At 39.7% G+C, this 20,082-nt stretch overlaps 1 protein-coding gene across 1 annotated transcript in view; it reads left to right on the forward strand.

Annotated features, from left to right (window-relative positions):
* LOC146616162 (glypican-6-like) overlaps positions 1-20,082 on the forward strand; it is an 88,273-nt gene that overhangs the window by 4,680 nt on the left and 63,511 nt on the right. The window contains exon 2 of the mRNA XM_085374903.1: positions 16,136-16,294. Coding sequence (XP_085231029.1) covers positions 16,136-16,294 — 159 coding nt within the window. The remainder of the gene's footprint in view (positions 1-16,135; positions 16,295-20,082) is intronic.

A 20,082-nucleotide genomic window follows, 5' to 3' on the forward strand; every position in this document is an offset into this window, starting at 1 on the left:
AAGTCTGGCGCTGAACAGAAATTGTCGCGCTATGCTCCTTTATTTATTGTGCATAAATAGTGAATTGTCCTGACACAATATTGCGTTTCGCTTCTGTTATTATGGTACATTGACAAAAACATATACTTTTATTCACAGGATAAAACAGGTTTTTTGTATCACTAATTGTCCAGTACGATTACAGCATACAATATTGTTGTCACTGCTACATTTCTGTGATGGGTACCAGAAATTATTTCCACTACTAATTAATTACCGTTGAGCTCAAAGGTCCTATTAATAAACGGTTAACGAATGTGTATTTATGACGACAATTTGTGAGACTGGTAAACTTATGATACGTACGATGGTCTTTCGTTCTACACGGTGCATTTCAAGGTCCTGTACCCATCCGTCGGTAAACTGTACCTGGGCTTGTTGCAGTGACCTGAAGTTACTAAACTTCATGAGTGTATGCACTCACTCCAACAACCGTATGATTATAAATATGCATATAAATATGCTACGATGAGATAGCTGACTTCATCTAACTAGCAAATGTTGTCCAGGCTACGTTGGTGATGCAGTTTTTTTTTTTAAATGTGTATGATATTTTTGTCATGCGATTTTAAAGCTGGTCCTACAACCGCATCCAAGAATAACATGCAGCTTATCTCAGAACTGTCGGTGAAAATTATTCTTGGAGCTAGGTTTAATTGAGCTGCATTTTAAAGAGGTGCAATTTCACAATTTGTGTATATTTTCTAAGTTCACTATTTTGTCATGTGTTGAGAAAAACACAGATTTTTTTTTTTTTTTAAAGACTCGAAAGGACTTGAAATTCAAAGTTTCAGACTTGTGACTTGACTCGGACTTTTACACCAGTGACTTGAGACTCGACTCTGACTTGCCTGACATTACTTGAGACTTGACTTGAGACTTGAGGATAAAGACTTGAGACTTACTTGAGACTTGCAAAACAATGACTTGGTCCCACCTCTGTCATATACTATGCTATCATTTGACGTCCAGCTCTGTTTACTGCCAGTCAGGAGATGGAGGTGGGACAGAAATAACGGGTGGTAATATTTTATGTGATCTTTGGCTGCCTGCGCGAGGCAAATGATCTCTACTGAAGCATGTAATGTGCACAGGTCTTCTACTGTCATGTAATGGGATGGAGGGGATTAAAAAGGGCTAAATGGCAGTGCCTGCAAAGGGAATGGCCAGGTGACTTTGTTAGCCCCTGCAGCACACTCCACTGTTGCTGTGATGTATTGTGAAATTATTGCGACCTTCCTGCCAGTCACACATGTTGAAATAGATTTGGGGGTGAGGTCCTGAAAGGGATAATGGCTTCCGATGGCATGTTTTACCTTTTTTACATTTTACTCTACAAACATCGAAGTATTTGTGATAAAAATTGTGGATAAATGGACTTTTGAGATCCACGGGAGTTGTTTTGTTTGTATTTGGTAGCCCCAGGCTTTGAGTGTATATGTTGCTAACGTAATGTAAATGTGTCCCACTGAGAAGCAGAGGGGGGCACTAACAGGGAAATAAATAAATAAAAAAAAATCCAAACAATCATCATTTTTCTCATGGCAGAGGGGAATTCTCGCTGTCTGCATCCCTATGTCATCAATCATACTTATGGATGCCAAAATGGCCTCATGATGGGCTCTCTCTGCGGGTGTTTCCTGTGAGAGCTGCAAGAAACTGTGTCCTGCAAGTCTTTTAGGGTTGCAGCGCTAAAAGCATAACACCACCAGAATCAAAGTACATCAAAATAAATTTAAGAAATGGAAATTTCTAAAAGTTTTTTATGCAGAATGCACAAAAGTACAAACTCCTGGCCCTGAAGTGGATTAACACACAGTTGTTGTTGTTTTTAAGTGTTAGCCTTATACATAAGTTTTAATACTTTATAAGCTTAACACTTAAAACAGACAAAACATACTCCAAGTGCAACTTAATCGGTTACACAAATGTGCTGTAAATGTAAATGTGGAGACAAAAAAAAGTGATGAGCAATGTTGCAGTAGACTAAAAATGTTTCTGCTTATTTTCCACAGCAACTTCAAAATTCATAAAGCACTGAACAACAGCAAGTAGCGCAAAAAATTACTTCAACATTTTCTGCCGGAAAACATTTCTAGGAGAAATACTCAGAAATGTCAGATGACCGTACCAGTTATGAGGCTGAGGTTGCTGTGGATGCACGGGTCAAAAAAAGGACTTTTATTTAAAAGGGTTTGTGTCCCCATCCATCCATCCATCCATCCATCCATCCATTTCTGTTGCTTATTTGGGTCCAGACTGTGAGAGCAGTAGCCTAAACAGAGTCACCTAGAACTTTCAGCCACTTCCTTCAGCTCTTCCAGAGACACATTAAGTTGTTTCCAAGCTAACTGACAGGTGGAGTCTCTCCATGATGAGGCCCCAACCTAACCTGGAATGATCACTCATAAATCAGCACCGACCTATCGATTTTGGCGATCGTGGCTCAAGAGTTGGGAGTTCGCCTTGTAATCGGAAGGTTGCCGGTTCGAGCCCCGGCTTGGACAGTCTTGGTCATTGTGTCCTTGGGCAAGACACTTCACCCGTTGCCTACTGGTGGTGGTCAGAGGGCCCGGTGGCGCCAGTGTCCGGCAGCCTCGCCTCTGTCAGTGCGCCCCAGGGTGGCTGTGGCTACAATGTAGCTTGCCATCACCAGTGTGTGAATGTGTGGATGACTGGATGTGTAAAGCGGTTTGGCGTCCTTAGGGACTAGTAAAGCACTATACAAATACAGACCATTTACCATTTAAACTTGGTTGTTTTAGTTTACTGTCATGGACTAGACTTGTGTGCTGTCCAGGTTGCATACTGTCGCTTGTCCCATGACAGCTGGGATAAGTTTCAGCCCCTCCACAACATTAATTTGGATAAGCCATTAAGAAGCTACTTTCAGCTGCTCCCTTATTCACAAGGGGTTGCCACACTGGGCAGCTCTGCATATTTGATTTCGTAGATTTTTACACTGGATGTCCTTCCTGATGCATCCCCCAATGCATTTATACTAAGAAACTTGATGGACTGATTTTTGTTCTCCAAGAGCTAACTTAGTTGAATTTAGGGCAATAATATTTTATTAGTTAAATAGATCCTTTCACAGGTTTGCCTACATTTCATAAATCATTTCAGTCGGATACGAGAAAGAACTTCTGGCAGAAAGACTTGTTTCTTGCATGTGCACAAGCAAGTCCCAACCAGGTGTCCCATTGAAAAAAAAAATCTTTGGTGTCTGTGCTTCTTGTCACATGTTTCTCTGTTTGCTTGCCTTGTGAGTATTTATAGCACATTTCTGTATATGCTTTTGATGAGTATTCTTGTAGCTTATGTCTTGTAAAATTGATAAGGATTATTTGTTTGTGCTTGCGTGGTTTATCTATTTGTGTATTGCTTATTTAAATGGAACTATTTGGATTTAAATTGGTACTGCATGTTTTATTGAACAGTTTTGTTTTCATGCATATAGTCTTTGTTTTAGCACCATCATCGTTTGATATACACAATATTTATTTAGTTGTGTGCAAGCCATTTTTTTTCTTCATATGCACTATTCAAGAGGGCTGCTTGCACAATCACCCTCATAAAGCCATGCACTGAGTTTATTGTATCTGACCAGCAGTCCAAGACCAAGTTATTTTATTCTGCCTGTCTGGAACCTACAGTTTATGCAACAATGCACTCCTCTCAGATTTTGATGAATTTTGATGTGTTTGTGTTTCTTCAGGAAGGAGGGGAACTGATGTCTTCAGGGTTACTGATATTTTTTTTAACAGCAAAAGTACTCTTTGGATAATATTTCTAAACCCTAATCCTGTTTGTGACCCAAACTTTCTGTTTATTTTGTTTGTGGCCTCCAGCAGGGTTTATGTCCAACTTTCTGCTGCTCATAACTCCAGTTGTTGAAATTTTAATACATCCTACACATTTAAAAACCAAACGGGGTTCAGGTGGCAGATATTAACAATGCTGTTTGTTTGACTAATTCACAGTCCATATTATGTGAATAAGTAAATTATTGAGATATTTCCAGGTACAAGTCACTTTTTATTACTATGTAGCAGAAACCTGTTCATTTTTTTTCCATTTGTTTTTGTTTTTTTTCCATCCATCCATTCGCTACCGCTTATCCTTTTCAGGGTCACGGGGGGCGCTGGAGCCAATCCCAGCTGTCATAGGGCGAGCTTCTAGGCGGGGTACACCCTGGACAGGTCGCCAGTCTGTCGCAGGGCTAACACACAAGGACAGACAACCATTCATACTCACATTCACTCGCACATTCATACCTAGTGGCAATTTGGATTATCCAATTAACCTATCCCTATTTTTTTTTTTTTGTTGCAAAAATTTAGTTTTAGTAAAATGTACTGGGTTATTGAAGCTTGTCCAAATGCTGTAAGGCTGGCATGCCTGGTTTATATTGCTGACACACAGCTATACATTACTAAAGGAATATGCTGCTGCCTCGGGGAATTAACATTTTCTAAACTTATTTACAATAAATATGTGAAAAACCATACACAGATTCTCGTGAAATGGCATTGCAATCATCGTTTAATGGTTTCAGAATCATTTGAAATGTGGACAAATGAGTTCTCCTGCAAGAAATGAATGGATGTTATTTTGATCTATTAGTTCCTGTCAACAACTGTCCAATTAAATTCTAACCTGGAGCCACAATGAAAGAGCCTTTTCATTTCTGTTTTAAGAAACTGACATAAACACATTTTCGCTTGTCACTCATGCTGTTTTGTTCTTTTTGACCATTATAGGCTACCATTTTGGAGATCTGTTTACACTGTTTCCTGTAGTTGACAATATTTCATTGTCTCTTTTTTAAGACATTCACAAAAACAATCCTCTGGATCAGTGTGTTTTTCACTGACATTAGTATCAAAATTCTGGCGTTGGACTGCGGCATATACCCAGTACTTTTTCCCAACATCACATCTAACAGTCAAAACTTAGCCATCATGAAACAAAGCTAACTCGAATGCCTTGTTGCTGCTGTTGGATCTATCTTTAGCAACTTCTGTCTTGTTGACAGCGTCTGACTAGACATGATGCGTAACTGGAGTCTATACTTGCCTTTACACTGCTCTTGAGGATAGTTCAGTGTGGTGTGTAGCAAGCCACCAATGGAAGCTATGTACTTGTGCAGCAGAGCTGTATCCTTTCCCTCTCAGGCAACAAGGCCACTGGCTTGAGGACACTTACACTGTAGCAAGGTATAATGACCGGTGCCTGTATTCTAAACTGTAAACTGAGTGAAAGGTAACGATCAGTGCAGGTCTCAGGGCCTTGAGGGTCTCTAAACAGCCACCAGCTGCTACCTGTAGTGTGTTTATGTGCCATGCTCCACTTAGCAAACTGATGCAGATGAGAGAGGCTTGCCTCCTCACTTCTCATTCTCAGGGGCTTCTAGGCATGCATAGATCGAATATCCACACTGGATTCCTCCACTAGGCTTTTTATTATGCACTCCTCAATAAATGTCAAAGCTAGACATAGTGCTACATATGCTGATTATTTCTGCACTTGTCATTCCTAAATGTGCCGTACACGGTATTAGGGAAATCCATACATTAATTTTAACTGTAATGATATTGGTGTACTTTGCTGAAGGGTATATGGTACATAAATATCCCCCAGCTATTACCCTCAAGGTCAAACATATTTTTTTATTGCATATGTATATATGTATTCTTGTCAAAGATTTTTGTAAAGATGAGTCTAGTCCTTGTCATGATTTACTTGTATCGAATTTCCTTATTAATGCTTGTGTTTTTTTTGTTTTTTAAAATTATTATTATTTTGTAAAATTTCATAAAGTGGTTAAAAAATGCACACTACATTCCCCACTGAAAAGTCGGTACAGTTTTGAATTATATTTGAGAAATTCTCATGTCTAAAAAGCTGGAGGCACTTTTGCTTCATTCACTAAAATTTACTGAAAAAACCTTTAGTAGGCAACAGTTCAATTGTTAATCTGAAACTGTAGTCATCTCCAATCTTCCCAGAAACCTGATGAGCAGGAGTTTTATGTTAAGATGCAAACAATCTGTTAGAAAAAAATATTTATATAAATGTGGAAAACTCATCTCTTCACAAGTTTTCCAAAGCCTTTAAAGAAACAGGTTGTTTTTTCTCCACTCCTATATTTCTTTCCTGAAAAATATTTTTTATAGTACATTTAAAAACATTTCAATATGAAAAGCTATACCTTTGAGTCAACGTTTGACTGTTTTATCACGCACGCAGCCTTGCACATGGCATGTTGCAGAGGAATAGTTTGACATATTCAAAAATATATATATATATATATACTGACACATTTGCTAGGAGTATGAAACCGCTCCAACATCTTTATTCCTGTCCTTTTTCCCTTCACGCTGACTCTCCTGAGGATGAAGAATACCATCATACCATTGTACTGTGCTGCTTTTATTGTAGACTGTTTTATGTCAGTGAGAATTCATTTCCTCTTGAACCTGTCCTCATTCACCCAAGGACATATACCCCTCTGTATCAGCATCCCCCAGTTATTTAAAACATGAACATGCCTTTCATAATAACTTCTGACATGACCCAAAATGTGATAGGAATAATTTCATTCAATTTTTGATTGATGCAAGTTCCAACTTGAGCAAGAAACTTGGCTATTGTGTACACAAAACCCTCTAGAGACGTTATTAAAAGTGTGAAGGTGTGTGGAATACAGCGATTTAAAGATCCATGATGATGTTCATATTCAATGAATATCTCTTGTTGTATAGTTCCTGACGATATGATCTTGTCTTGTCAAAGTCTGATTACCCATTGGTTAAGGGGCCTGTTTCGGTGTGCTGTAGAGAAAGTGGGATGAAGCAGAATGCATATTACATTGAAATTACCAGTATGCATGCCTTGGGTGTCTAGAAGCATAGGCCATCAGCTAACATTTGCTGACATTTAGCTAATGTCCTATTCTTTCAGACATCCAAGGCACTTAACATACATAGTTTGAGTGTAAGAGGCATTTGGTTTCTGCTTCATTGTTAGAATGGTGATTTACAGCAACCTTTAAGTCTAACCTATTGATTTACTTTTAATAAGAAGGTGAAACAAGTGAGCTAACTAGATTTGGTTGGGATCACATCTAATGAGCCCCTTACAACATATCTCTTCCATATATGATGCTCATGAGACAAGAAGATAACATATCACATTCATGTATTCATATGTTATCCACCCACTCACTTACTTTTTTCTTTTTATTCTTTTTTTTTTAACTCATTGTTGATTCATACCTCCTGAGACATCACAGTAATCAGGGTTATTAATTTGCAGCATCTTGTGCATTGAGTTTGTACTTTGCACTTAACATGATTGTAATAAAAAATGACCACATGGGCAGTCAAAATCTTTGGTCTAAATTTGCAAAAAAAAATACCTCAGATAAAACAGAATTGCTTAGGCTCGGAGGTGTGAAGAAGCAGTTTATTTAGATTAGGAGGGATTTTGGATTTTAAATGTCTTCAATATTTTAGTGCAGAATTGAATAGTTGACAGCTTTTCCAGTCTTGGATAGATTTTTGCTTGGATTAAACCACGCAAGGAAATGTCAGATCACAGTAAGTGGAGCAGAAATTTATGAAATTGAAAAGAATTTGCTTTATTCCATTTGTCTTATGCCCTGGTGAGTTGTATTTGCCTGAATTTAAACAAACTTACACACAATGATCACCTAATGGGTTTTTACCCAAATGGTGATCGAGGTCATATTTGTTGTTTTACTGATGCTTTTTTCTGTTTTCATAAAAATCGTTACTCTCAGAGCATTGGTCAGATTTCAGCAAATCTTGCAAGCAATGTTCACCAGAAGCTTCTTCACCATAACTGTTTTGTTTTTTTAACATAAACTCATGGCCACAATTGGCAGTTTTACAAAATTTAATTTCTGATGTATTAAACAATATTTAATTTTAATTGTTTGGCAAAGTTGTTAACATAGGATTCTCAGTGTTGATAAATTTTGCACAAAATGATGAAAAACTTTGTTAAATACCAAATGACGGAATCAATGTGATTTAGCTCTGCCACATATGCTGCATATCACTTGCATTCTGTTAGATGGAAATGATCATTATCTTATTGGTTATGATCGTCACCACTGTTGGTCCCACATCTGAAATATGGACTTCGTTTCACTATTATGCTATCATCTGGTCAATGGTGTGACATACAGAATTTCATTTGTCTAATGGCTGGCTGCTACTGATCATATACTCGTGAACTCAAGCAGTTTCATTGATGAACAAGATTAATTTGCTGTGGATATATAAGCCTCCTTAACTTCTCAGTGGATTTTAATTCACACTTTGCAAAACATCCAACAAATGACAAGAATATCTATTGCTTCTCTCTGTATTTCAGTCATTAAACTAACCTGTGAATTATGATGGACTGTGAGCCAGATTAGCTACTGTGTCCTGTATCTGCAATAACGAAGTATATTAACTCCTTTTTTTTTTTTTTTAATGAAAACTTGCTTAACATGGGGGAATAGCAAATATCAGATAGGATTTTATATTAGCAACAATTGTTTTAAAAGAACTAAACATTTAAAGATAACTTGCCAGAAATTCAAACTTGTTTTAACTCTTAATTCCTGCTGGATGTTTTGATTTGACAAAGAAGAAGAAGTTGCAGTGACACAAGCATTCCTGATCTCATTAGGGCTGAGCGTGTCTTTGAGTGTGAATCCATTAAAAGTTTGTCAGGGGGAACCATGGGACACAGCAGATGGCAGAGCACATATGCTCTGGGTCTCTTTGGCCAGGTACACTGAGGAATACTTCAGAGAGTTGGCCTACCTTTGCTTGTGTAACAGGAACTTAGACACTTTAAAACAACATGAGTCATGCGTTGAATTGCGGCATTTCAGTTTGTGATGTCTAACTTTTCTAAAAGCACGTTCTCTTTTTGCTTAAAGCCATGTCAAAGTGTAATTGTGTGATAATTGCATCTTCTTTATATCTTCTCTTGCCTGTGCCCTTCTTAGATAAATGATAAAGGAAGTAAACAATGTCATTGTATATGTTTGTACAAGGAAAAAAAAAACTAAATATTTGCAGGCAAAGTTTAATTGTGTGAGATGCTAGTGAGCTATATTTGGTACAAGGTTGAAGTGAGTTGAAACAGATCTTCAGTATGAAGAGTAATGTGTTAAAATGATAATTTGCTGCATCACTAGTCATTGTAAGGGGAACCATTTTGGACTTTTGATCTGAACACTACATAAAATTGGTCTTTATCAGAGACATAGAGCTTACGTAGGTGTGACTTGAGCAGCAATGATGGTTTTTGACAGGCACCTGTGGAGGTGTTCTGAACAGTAAACAAGGACAACAGGTGCCTTAAGGTATCGCTTTGCTTACCAGCAGAAAGTAAGTAAGCATACAACGTGTAAATATGTAAAACAGATTTAGATAAACAACTGCACTTCTGTCATGTAGGATTATCACACATTAAACCTGCTAAAGACTGCAAAATATATCATAAACATGTTGTACGTGCCTGGCAGAGAAGTTTTGTAAAATGGGAACCCATCTCAGCAGGACGAATGTAGAATTTGAATATCTTCATAGAGCTTCATTAGCACTGATAATAAGGTAGCTAAATTGACTGACACCCCATTTGGTTACAGACACTGAGTGACATGATATAATTATGACTTATGATGACAGCTTGAGTAGGTGTTAATAAATCTGTGTGCATGAATAAACCTATCTCATTATAACTCAGCTGTATATTTTTACCAGGTTTGATGTGTGGCGCAGCACAACTGACAGCCATGTACAGTGCTGTGAAAAAGGATTTGCCCCCTTTCTGATAACTTACGTTTTCAGTATTTGTTCATCTTAAATGTTTCAGATCATCAAGTGGATTTTAATATTAGACAAAGATAACCTGAATAAATACAAAATGCCATTTTTGATGATTACATTTATTAAGGATAAAAAAACAATTCAAACTTACCTATATAAATTCAGTACTCCTCCCCTAAACCGAATAACTGGTTGGGTCACCCTTGGCAGTAAGAACTGCAATCAAGCATTTGCAATAGCTGACAGTGAGTCTTTCACATCAGTGTGGAGGAATTTTGGTGCACTATCTTTGCCATATTGGAGGGTTTTTGAGAATAAACAGCCTTTTTAAGGTTATACCAAAGCAACACAATCTTGTTTGATACTGAACTTTGACTAATCCACTCCAAAAACTTAAATTATTATTTTATTTTATGTATTTAGCCATTCAGAGGTGGACTTACTGCCATGTTCAATCATTGTCCTGCCACATAGCTAGAGTGTGCTTGAGCTTCAGGTTAGAAATTGATGGTGGGACATTCTCCTACGGGATTTTCTGGTAGAAAGCAGAATTCATGGATTCATCAATTAGGTCCGGTCTTCCAGGTCTCGAAACACCAAAGCAGCCCCAGACCATCACACTACCACCAACATGTTCGATTGGTGTGATGTTCTTTTAATGAAATACTGTGTTAGTTTTATGCCCTTTTATATGGTGTAACGACACTCAAACCTTCCAAAAAGTTCAACCTTCGTCATTGTCTCACTTGTCTCATTAGTCTCAGAATATTTCTCCAAAAGTCTTGGAGATGTTTTTTGGGAAATGTGAGATGAGCCGTTTGGGGGAGGGGTTGGGGGGATGCTGACCTTAAGTAAGATAAGTGAGGCCTGCATTCCTTTGGGTGGTGTTTGAGGGGTTTTTTGTTATCTCCTGGATGGGTTGCCATTGCACTCTTGTATTAATTGGAGTGATTTCTGTAAGCGAGCCACAACTGTTCCAAATATTCTCCATTTGTGTATAATGGCTCTCAGCGTGGTTCACTGGAGTCTTAAACTCAAATAAATATGCATAGAAGTGAGAAATCAGGAATGGGGAAATACTTTTTCATGGCACTGTATGTATGTCTTGTATTTTCTGCTGTTCTTATGTTCGTGTGATTAGGATCTGCTTCTTGTTAATTAGCAAGAATTGTTCTTCTTGTCTGCACGCTAAATACAGTCTGGTCCCATGGCTAGATACAAAGTGAAGTACTGCATCCTCCCGTTAGCTCCAGAAAAACAGAGGTTAGGTGTTGAGCTTGTACAGCGAGGTTAGTCAGGGACAAGCCTCTTTGGTTCACCCACCCTGTCCACTTAATATTAACTGACTTGCCAAAGACCAGCTTTGGCTATTAGAGGGCAATAATTCTCCTTCAGCTGCTGAAGGATGGCTTCTTCAAAATTGTACACAGCTTTATTTGGAATTCATACTTGTTACCTTACCAGCCAAAAGTAAACAAAACCCCCCATCTGCATAAGATTTGGCTCAGTGCAGAGGCTGTCCCGAAGCTGTGCTAACATGTTTACTGGAAGAACATTTTCATTTTCACTGCTGTTTCCAAAAACAGCCCTCATGGGTCACAATAATATTCTATTTTTCTCTGTGAAATAAGGGACAAGGATTGATAGAAAAGCGGACAAAGAATGTGAAACTCCATTACAGCACACATCTAAATCTGAAGGACAGCGATGTTACAAAAATGAATTTAATGGCAAGTTTCTGCATGTTTCTGTATATGTGTGTGAGGGACTCGGAGAACCATAGATTTAACACAAAATATAACAATACGAAGTCAGTGAGTGGCTTCCACCTCACCGCCTCATACTAGTAACACCATATAATATTAGTAAACATTTACATTAGTAAAGTGTTAATTCATCACTTATAAAGGATAAATCCTATATTAATAGACATTAGCATGTAATTCATAAACACAGATAAGAATGTTTCAGTCTTGATCTATAAGTTCACATAGAACATGTTTAATGACACTATTTTACATTTATAAATATGTATTGGTTAAAGTATGCTTAATTGTGTAAATGTGTTAATAGAGGTTTTATAAATACTTAATTTTTTATAATCCATAGTTAATGCAAGCAGTTTTAAGTAGGTTATTTTGTGTCACCTAAAGTGAAATAAGGGAAGTATGCCTTAAAATGCATTTACAAGTGAAACTGAAAGGACAGCAAGTAGTACCTTAAGATTCAAAAGTCTGTTATGTTAGCAGCAGAAAGTAAATGACACAGTTGTACACAGCGCAACAGAAACACGGGGCAAAGGTTGGCACAGAAAACTCAAAAGAGAACAAAACCTAAAAGTTTTATTTCAAATTTCAAGTCCTGTAATGCAGTAAATATAACATCAAGTTCTGTTATCATAATGTGAATAGAAAGGCTAATATAAAATGCAATACAATGTAATTTACCCATTTACATTTTAACTGGATAAAATTTGCTTCATTTAGTCAATTAATGTCTCGCAGCAGACTGCAGACCAGCACCCGCCTCATCTGTAACACGACATGAGAGTCACTGGCATGCATGATGTAAGTTTCTGACTGATCTGATTTTGATGGGTGACAAAGAAAGAAAAAGATTTTCCCAATAACAGTTACTTCGTAACATTTGTTCATTTGTAGTATCTCTTGGGCAAATGGCTGTGACTGCAAGAGGAGCTCCGCTATTTGAAAAAAGCTGAGTGATTTTTCACACATTAATGCAAATTACCATTCAAAGTAATCTTGCAGTAAGTTTACTGTACATGCCACTGTCTGAAAGACAGAACTGTCAACTCACATCTACTGTAATGATTTCAGCTGAGGACAGGATTCTATTTTTCTAACCAGAGACCAACACATCTGCTAGAATCTAACAAGATATTAAGTTAACATCTTTTTTTCTTTAAACACAGATTTTAAAAGTCCAGCAGAGCATAGTGAAATCCAATTACAATGTCAAAGGGGACATCTTTCTTTTGTAAAGATCTTGTGATGCTGAAATTTTTATTTTATCCTGGTTTGTTCACTGCAGATGGAATGAAGTTTATTTAAAAAAAAAAACCAGTATTTTGTATATCATTTTGGAAAGCATCCTAATTTTAGCTGCAGTGCCTAAAACTTTTTGAGTTTGCAGATATAAAATGGATAATGGGCTCAAATGAAAATCTAACCACTAGGCTCCGGAACTGAATTCTTACAATAATCTCTGGTATTTGTGTTCACAGTGATAGCTGTGTTCTGCTAACTGGCCCTTTTATTTGATTTAGGGAAGGAATGGAGAAAAAAACTGCTGTATTGGTAAATTTAATGTGGAAATCGAGCTGATGTTTTAAGTACTTTGATGCTGTTGACAACGTATCTTAAAAAATAATAACGCATGTTTACATCACACAAGAGTGGGTTTTTTTCTGTTGTAAAAGAACTTTCTGGCCCATACTCCATCCTTTGTGTGGCTAATGTGTGTGTGGTCTGTGCTCCTGTAGATAGATTATCTGTGAAGCTACAGGGCTGTTTTAACCTTGACTAGGAAGGTCATGGCACTTTGCTGAGTGGTGAAGTCCCTTGAAAGCTCCTTCCCATATGTTGATGTACGACAGGTTTATTTTTAAGTGATGTTTCACTCTGTTGAGACTGCTGGAGCACACAGTAGGGTTGTTGTGTCAAGATGTATTTTTTCCCTCTTCTTGACATATCTGATAAGAAGGCTGCACTGGAAACACAGGACTCGGTTGTATGATGCTATTACCATCTATCTTCCAGGGTCTTTTTAACAATGGTGTGTAGTAATGAAGACTTTTGATCCATCTTTTGGTTATTTGTTGATATCACCTGCTATTTAGTCAATACAGGCCTGACAACTGAATGAAACAAGTAAAGTGAGTGAGGCATGCAAAGCTAAGAATGAATTTCACAAGTAAGGTTTGCATAAGTCTCTTTCCTTGCAGCTCTTAGACTGTTGTTTGATTACACCGTGTTCAAATATTTACATTCTGGCATTTATCGGTGCTGTTCTGTTATTTTCACAACATGTTCACAACGTGTTCTTTTTTTTATCAGTACCATAAAATAAAATGATCTTAAAATGGAGCAATTCAGTTGCTGATGTAATAATTACATGGAAGTTAAATATTCACCGTGGTGGTTATATTTTACGTGGGAGCTGAGTTCTGGGAGGTTACAAAGCTACTCCTTGCTTTAGCAAATACATGCCCACAAAAAAACACACACCCATGGTGAAACTGATGAAACACTTAAAAGTGAATTCTCATACCCTGTAGATAGTTTCTCTTTACACTATGTTTCTTGTGTGGCTATTTCATACAAACTAAGTAAAGTAATGTTGGTTTCTTGAGCATGGATGTTTATTCTTAACCTTGAGGTCATATGTGTAGCAATGTATACAGCTTGTAACTACATCTCCATGTGTATGCTTTAAAAAGAAACTGCCTCTGTTGTGATAGCAGCTACAGTGAATTACATTGTAATAATACTGTATCTACTTTCAAAAATAGTGGCTGTGAAACGCTGTGAAAGCGCCAGAAAAATGCAGCTTTTGTTGATTCTTACTTTGTCACACTCTGTTCTCACTAGATGCGGGAGTGGGCCTTAAAATGATATCACAATCTTTCAAGAAAATTTGGGATAACCTGTGGTTGTGATGTTTCATTATTGAATCATGACCGGTTTACATTGTTATAGCATTTAATGTGAATGGTTACGACATTGTTGGACAAACACCAGAAGCCACCAATTCTTTTTCTTTTCTTTTTTGTCTTTTTGATGAAAGTAGGTTCTGTCGTAATTTTACTGATGTGACTGAGCTACACAAGTAAAAGTTCCGAATTAGGAGGTAGCTTTGTCAAGCTAAGCTAATGTTGTCCTCTTGTTTGTAGTGTTCCCCAAGTATTTCAGTTTATTTGATAAAATAGGTGCAATACTTGTTTTCCCCTGTATCGATACAAGTGCAAACAAAATGAATACCCTTTTCAATCCTTCTTTTCCAATGAGCTAATGTCAAATGAGCTAATGAAAATCGTGGTTGGAGGCTGAGACGAAGCTCTTGCTGTCAGACATATCTGGTCTTAAAGTATGCTTAAAATCCTAGTTATGAATGTTTCTATGAAACACGTTCTGTTCTAGACTGAATCTTTCATTATCTGTGTCTGTCTTAATATGGCTGCTTGGGGAAATGAAGTGATGTAGGTCATTAACGTGATATTCCACTCAGAATTTTTACAATTATGTAATGTGCAAAGGAATATTTTAAAACTATGGAGTATCTGATTTAACTTTAATTAGCCCTTGTCAATTAAAGCACTTAGTGTCTCTCAGACAAATGAGAAACCCCATAACCAACCAGTCAGACCTCGCCAGCAATGACAAAACATAGTAACAATAGTACTGGTTTATCCTTTAAATAGGTTAAAAAACAACTAATGTTTAAGCAGGGGAAATTTCGCATTAGAGCATGTGAAGTCTAAAGTTTTCTCATTGTTGGTCCTTTTAATTAGATGGGACTTGTTACTCTGGTAACCAAAAAAGCTTATTTTTACTTAATAGTTTTTGATGCAAAGGTGTGGCTTTGCTTCAAAAGTTGAACCACTTTAGCCTTACTGCTTTCTTGGCTAGTTTGTGGAGACAGAAGATTGTCCAGGTAGCCCTTCAGAGAATTTGATACCCTGTAGCTCCTCATCTGATTTTTAGGGGTAAGATGTAACATGTTAGAGAGGAACATTGTTCCAACCACCATGATTTTTTATTCATGTGCTTCAGTTGTCCTGTTTTTAACATTTAACTAAGCCAATGATGTTTTGGTCATTGAGTTTTTAAAAATATGGCTTCAGAAGATACATAAAAAAATGCTCCAACATTATTTAACCTAGTAACGCCGAGTTTATCATATGTGATACATGAGTTTTCTTGAATTTCTCAGACTTCTACAGCATCAATGTAATTTTTTTGTAACTAACTAAATTGCACAATACATTTTTAAGCAATAAATTACAAAAAAAAAAAACCCAAACAAAATAACAATATTTACAAAATACAAATAATAATAATAATGCTAGTAATAATAATAATTTGCAGGCAATTATTTCATGGTTCAGGCTTTAAAGGTTTAAGCTTTGGTCATTACATTGGTTTACAGTGCCTATATGTAGCCTACGTTTTGGTTTGGAGAGAAAAATATAGCTTTTTGTGTGTCATTTTTTGCAGGGACACATCTTCGTGTATGTCTTCAGGGAAACACATGTTGCACCGAGGAAATGGAGGACAGATTTGGCCAACAGAGTAAACAAGACTTTGAGAATCTGGTTGATGAAATGAGTCACACACTGAGAAGCACCTTTGTTTCGAGACATAAAAGATTTGATGGTAAGTCCTCTTTGCTTAATGCTTTAATTTAATTATTTTTTTCTTATTTTCTTTTCTTTTAAAATTTGTTTTAATGGTCAGTCACTAGAGAACAAGTGCTGCGAAAAGGCTTGGGACTGTACGTGTTAATTTGAAAGGGTTTACTCCAGTTCTTTAGCTCTCCTCCCTGAAGAGGAGACGAGATGTGAAAATCTCATTAATATGCCTTGGAGTGGAGAAACCTCTTGCTGGATTAGACAAACATGGCTACTTGTGCTGAAGATTGACAACTTCAACAGCAGCACAAAGCCAGCTTCTGCATTATTAAGGTTGTTTGGTGGTCTTGTGCTGTATGTGATCTTGTCCTAGTCCCATTGTGACTTTCTTGACCACTACACGTTTAATAAGTTTTTGTATGGGACGAGATGTGCTCATTACTGAACCAAGCCTCACTCTGCCTCTCTACATGTCCCTGTTGGTGTTCTTCTCTATGGGGTCAGCTCCTTCTAGTTACAATTTAATGAGAAATAATAATCCTTTCAACTCTCACAAGACCATGTGGTTAGCAACAGCTTATCACTGTGGACAATGGTGACAGGTAGAAGAGGTGGAGAAGTGTAGCCACCTGTCAACACTGTCATTAAAATAATAATAATTATTATCATTATTATTATTATTATTATTATCAAAATGCTAATATTAGTAAAATAGTTGTTATTATTTAGAAATCCAACAAAATGCCTTTCATTACATAGATATCTTTAAAGATTAAAGACTTCTTTTTATCTCCAATGTCATGGTCCTGGGCCGTGTTGGCCCAGTATTCTTAGTTCTCTTGTATTTTTGTATTCAGTTCCCTGTTTAGGTTCTGTTTCCTGAGTTGCCCTGTTATGTGGTTCCTTGTGTGCTTTCCCTTTGTGACTCTCACCCCCTGTGTGCCCCTCTATGTATTCATGAGCCCTTGTCCCCTTTCGTGTTTTATTCCATGTTTTCCCCAGCCTGTTATGTCTGTGTTCTCCCCGTGCTCTCTCCTCCTGTCTGAACCTCTGTACTTCCTGTTTTACTTTGACAGTCTCTCGTCAGTATGCGTCATGTTGTGTTCACTCCTGCCCTGTCTCGTTATGATTATCTGTGTCAGCTGTGTTCCCCGTGTGCTCCCACTTCCCTCGTTAACCCTCTGTGTATTTATGTCTGCGTCTCCCTCAGTTCTGTGTCGTAGTCTCCCTCATAGCTGCGTGGATTTCCCTGTGTCTCTCTGCAAGTATTAGTTATTGTTCCCGGTTTAAGTTTTGTATTTCTTGTGATCTGCCTTCCAGCATTAAAGCTGTGATTTTGAGTTTATCCCCTGAGTCCGTGAGTTTGCATTTTGGGTCCTACTTTTGCCTGCACACAGCCGTACTGTGACAGAAGACTACGACCAGTAATGGACCCAGCAAACTCCGTTCGGAACCGGCAGCGTGCAAACTCCGCCTTCCCTAACGAGAGGAGAAGGCAGGAGGCTCGGCACGCCCGGGAGCACGAGTCTGCCTTTCATGGGACTCTATGGGCGCTAGGTGGGCCGCGCAGCGTCCAAATGGCAAAGGCTGCTGCTTTTTCCCCACACCGCCCCACGGTAAGAAGAGTTGGAGGAGTCAGCCTATCGCCTGCCACAACTCCTCCGGCATTTTCGACTTCTGGTTCGCCTCTCCGGTCGCCGCCCACGTCCCGCGCAAAGAAGAGGGTTACTCGGCGGTCGGGGAGTGGTTTCGAGCCGACGACAAACGGCCTTACCCCGCTGCAGGCTTTTGCGCTCTACCTGGGACTTCCGCGCTCAGAGCTGCACAAGCTCCCTGTCTCTCCGGCGCAGCCTGGTTCGTCATCGGCTCAGCCAGCCGACATCACCGAAGTGCCTGCGCCCACTGCCTCGGGAACTCACGGCACAGTTCCCGGGAAAACACGACGCTCACGCCGTCGCCACGCTAAAGCTACTGAGCAAGCTCCGGTGGTGAGTGAATCTGACTGCTTTTTCCATGCGAGTTCCAAGCCCGACCGTCTCGGACAGTATTCGTTTTCTGAGTCCGCTGTTTTTCACGTCCGTAACTCACCAGAGAAGAACAAAAAGGTTGAATATGACTGTTTCTAGGCCTCATACTGTTTCTACGTTCGCCTCCGCTTCTATTACGCACGAGACTGACTTCATCACCACTCTAGAGACTGCTGTTCATGCTAAATTAAAGAATCCTGGCACTATAAGCCCCGTGCGCGTCATCCCTGAGGCCATTAACTCTGGGTCTGTTAATTCTGGTCCTGCAGTGCCTACCCTCACGCCCGTGTTTGAGAGCGACTATGTTTCCTGTGCTCCTCCCAGGTCAGCAGCAATTAACTCACAGACAGATTATTTCACCGTAGAGAAGCAAAAGACCGTTTTTGAGCCGCATACTTGTGAACAGCACTGTGAAGTTAACAGTTCTGCGGTCTCTGTACCTGCTGAGTGTGAGACTGTGAGTGGTGTGTCTCCACTCCTGGACTATGCTGCTCCCCAACCTGTATATTTAGAAACGGTCTGTGTGAATGCTCCTGTGTCCATAACGGATCCCTTTGTGCCCGGTATTACAGACTCTGACTCTGCTAAACCTGGATCTTCCTGTGCAATGACTGTTTTAGAGACTGCTACTCCTAAGATGGACAGCTTAAGGCCTACAGAGTCGCTAGGAGTGGCCCGCCATGAATCTCTGTTCGCTAACACTGTTTCTAGCTCCACTAACTCTGTTTTCCCTGTGTCTGTTTCTGCTCCTGAGCTCAGCTCTCCCGCTTCAGTTTCTGTAACCAAGGCAGCGTGGGCCCAGCCTTCCCTAGCTCCCGTATCAGTTCTTCGGGAGAGGGTAGCTGAGGTCCAGCTGGTCCCTGCTTCTGTTCTCAGACTGGCAGAGGCTCCTATCATCCCGGCACCCGTACCTGCTCCTCGGGTGGGGTTGATGGACACCCAGACTTTGCCTGCTCCTGTTCCGGTTCCCCGGGTGAGGTCAGCCGTGACCCTGCCGACTCCTGCACCCGTCTCAGTTCCTCGGGTGGGAGCGACAGAGGTCCAGCTAGCTCCTGCACCTACACCAGCCCCCAGGGTAGAGGCAGCCAGAGCCCAGCTCGTCCCTGCACCCGTATCTGTTCCTCGGGTGGGGATGGCTGGTGTTCGGCCAGGCCCAGCACCCATTCCTGTTCCCCGGAGGAGAGCAGCCCAGAGCCAGACACCTAATCTACCACAAGCGCAACTCCCACTACAACTGGCATTGCTGTCCATAACTCAGTCAGTGGCTCAGTTATTAGCACAGTTTCCTGTTTTGTCACCAGTTCAGTCTTTAGCACAGTTAACGGCTCCATTACCCACTCAGTCATCCGCTCTGTTACACCGCAGTGTCTTACTCCATTGCCTGTTCAGTTAACGGCTCAGTCATTGTTAGCTCTGTCATTACCTCTGTCACCAGCTCAGTTCATAGCACAGCAACCCGCTCAGACACTGCCAACCTCAGCTGGAAGCCTTTGTGAGCTTTCGCCGCCAGCTGAGGACTGCGTGGTGCTGACAAACTTTGGACAGACTGTTTGCCCTGCACAGCCCCAGCCGTTGCATCCTAAGCAGACTGCGTGCCCTGTGCAGCTACAGTTAGCGTCCGTTCAGCCACCTGTCTCCGCTGGAGGGTCCGAGGGGCCTGTCCAGCCTCACGCCTCGTCAGCTGGAGGGTCCGAGGGGCCCGTTCAGCCTCCTGTCTCCGCTGGAGGGTCCGAGGGGCCCGTTCAGCCTCCTGTCTCCGCTGGAGGGTCTGAGGGGCCCGTTCAGC

The sequence above is a fragment of the Diplotaxodon limnothrissa genome, linkage group LG16 (genome assembly GCF_057381915.1).
Source record: "Diplotaxodon limnothrissa isolate DT_005_m linkage group LG16, D_limnothrissa_male_GT1.1, whole genome shotgun sequence".
NCBI classification, from domain to species: Eukaryota; Metazoa; Chordata; class Actinopteri; order Cichliformes; family Cichlidae; genus Diplotaxodon; species Diplotaxodon limnothrissa.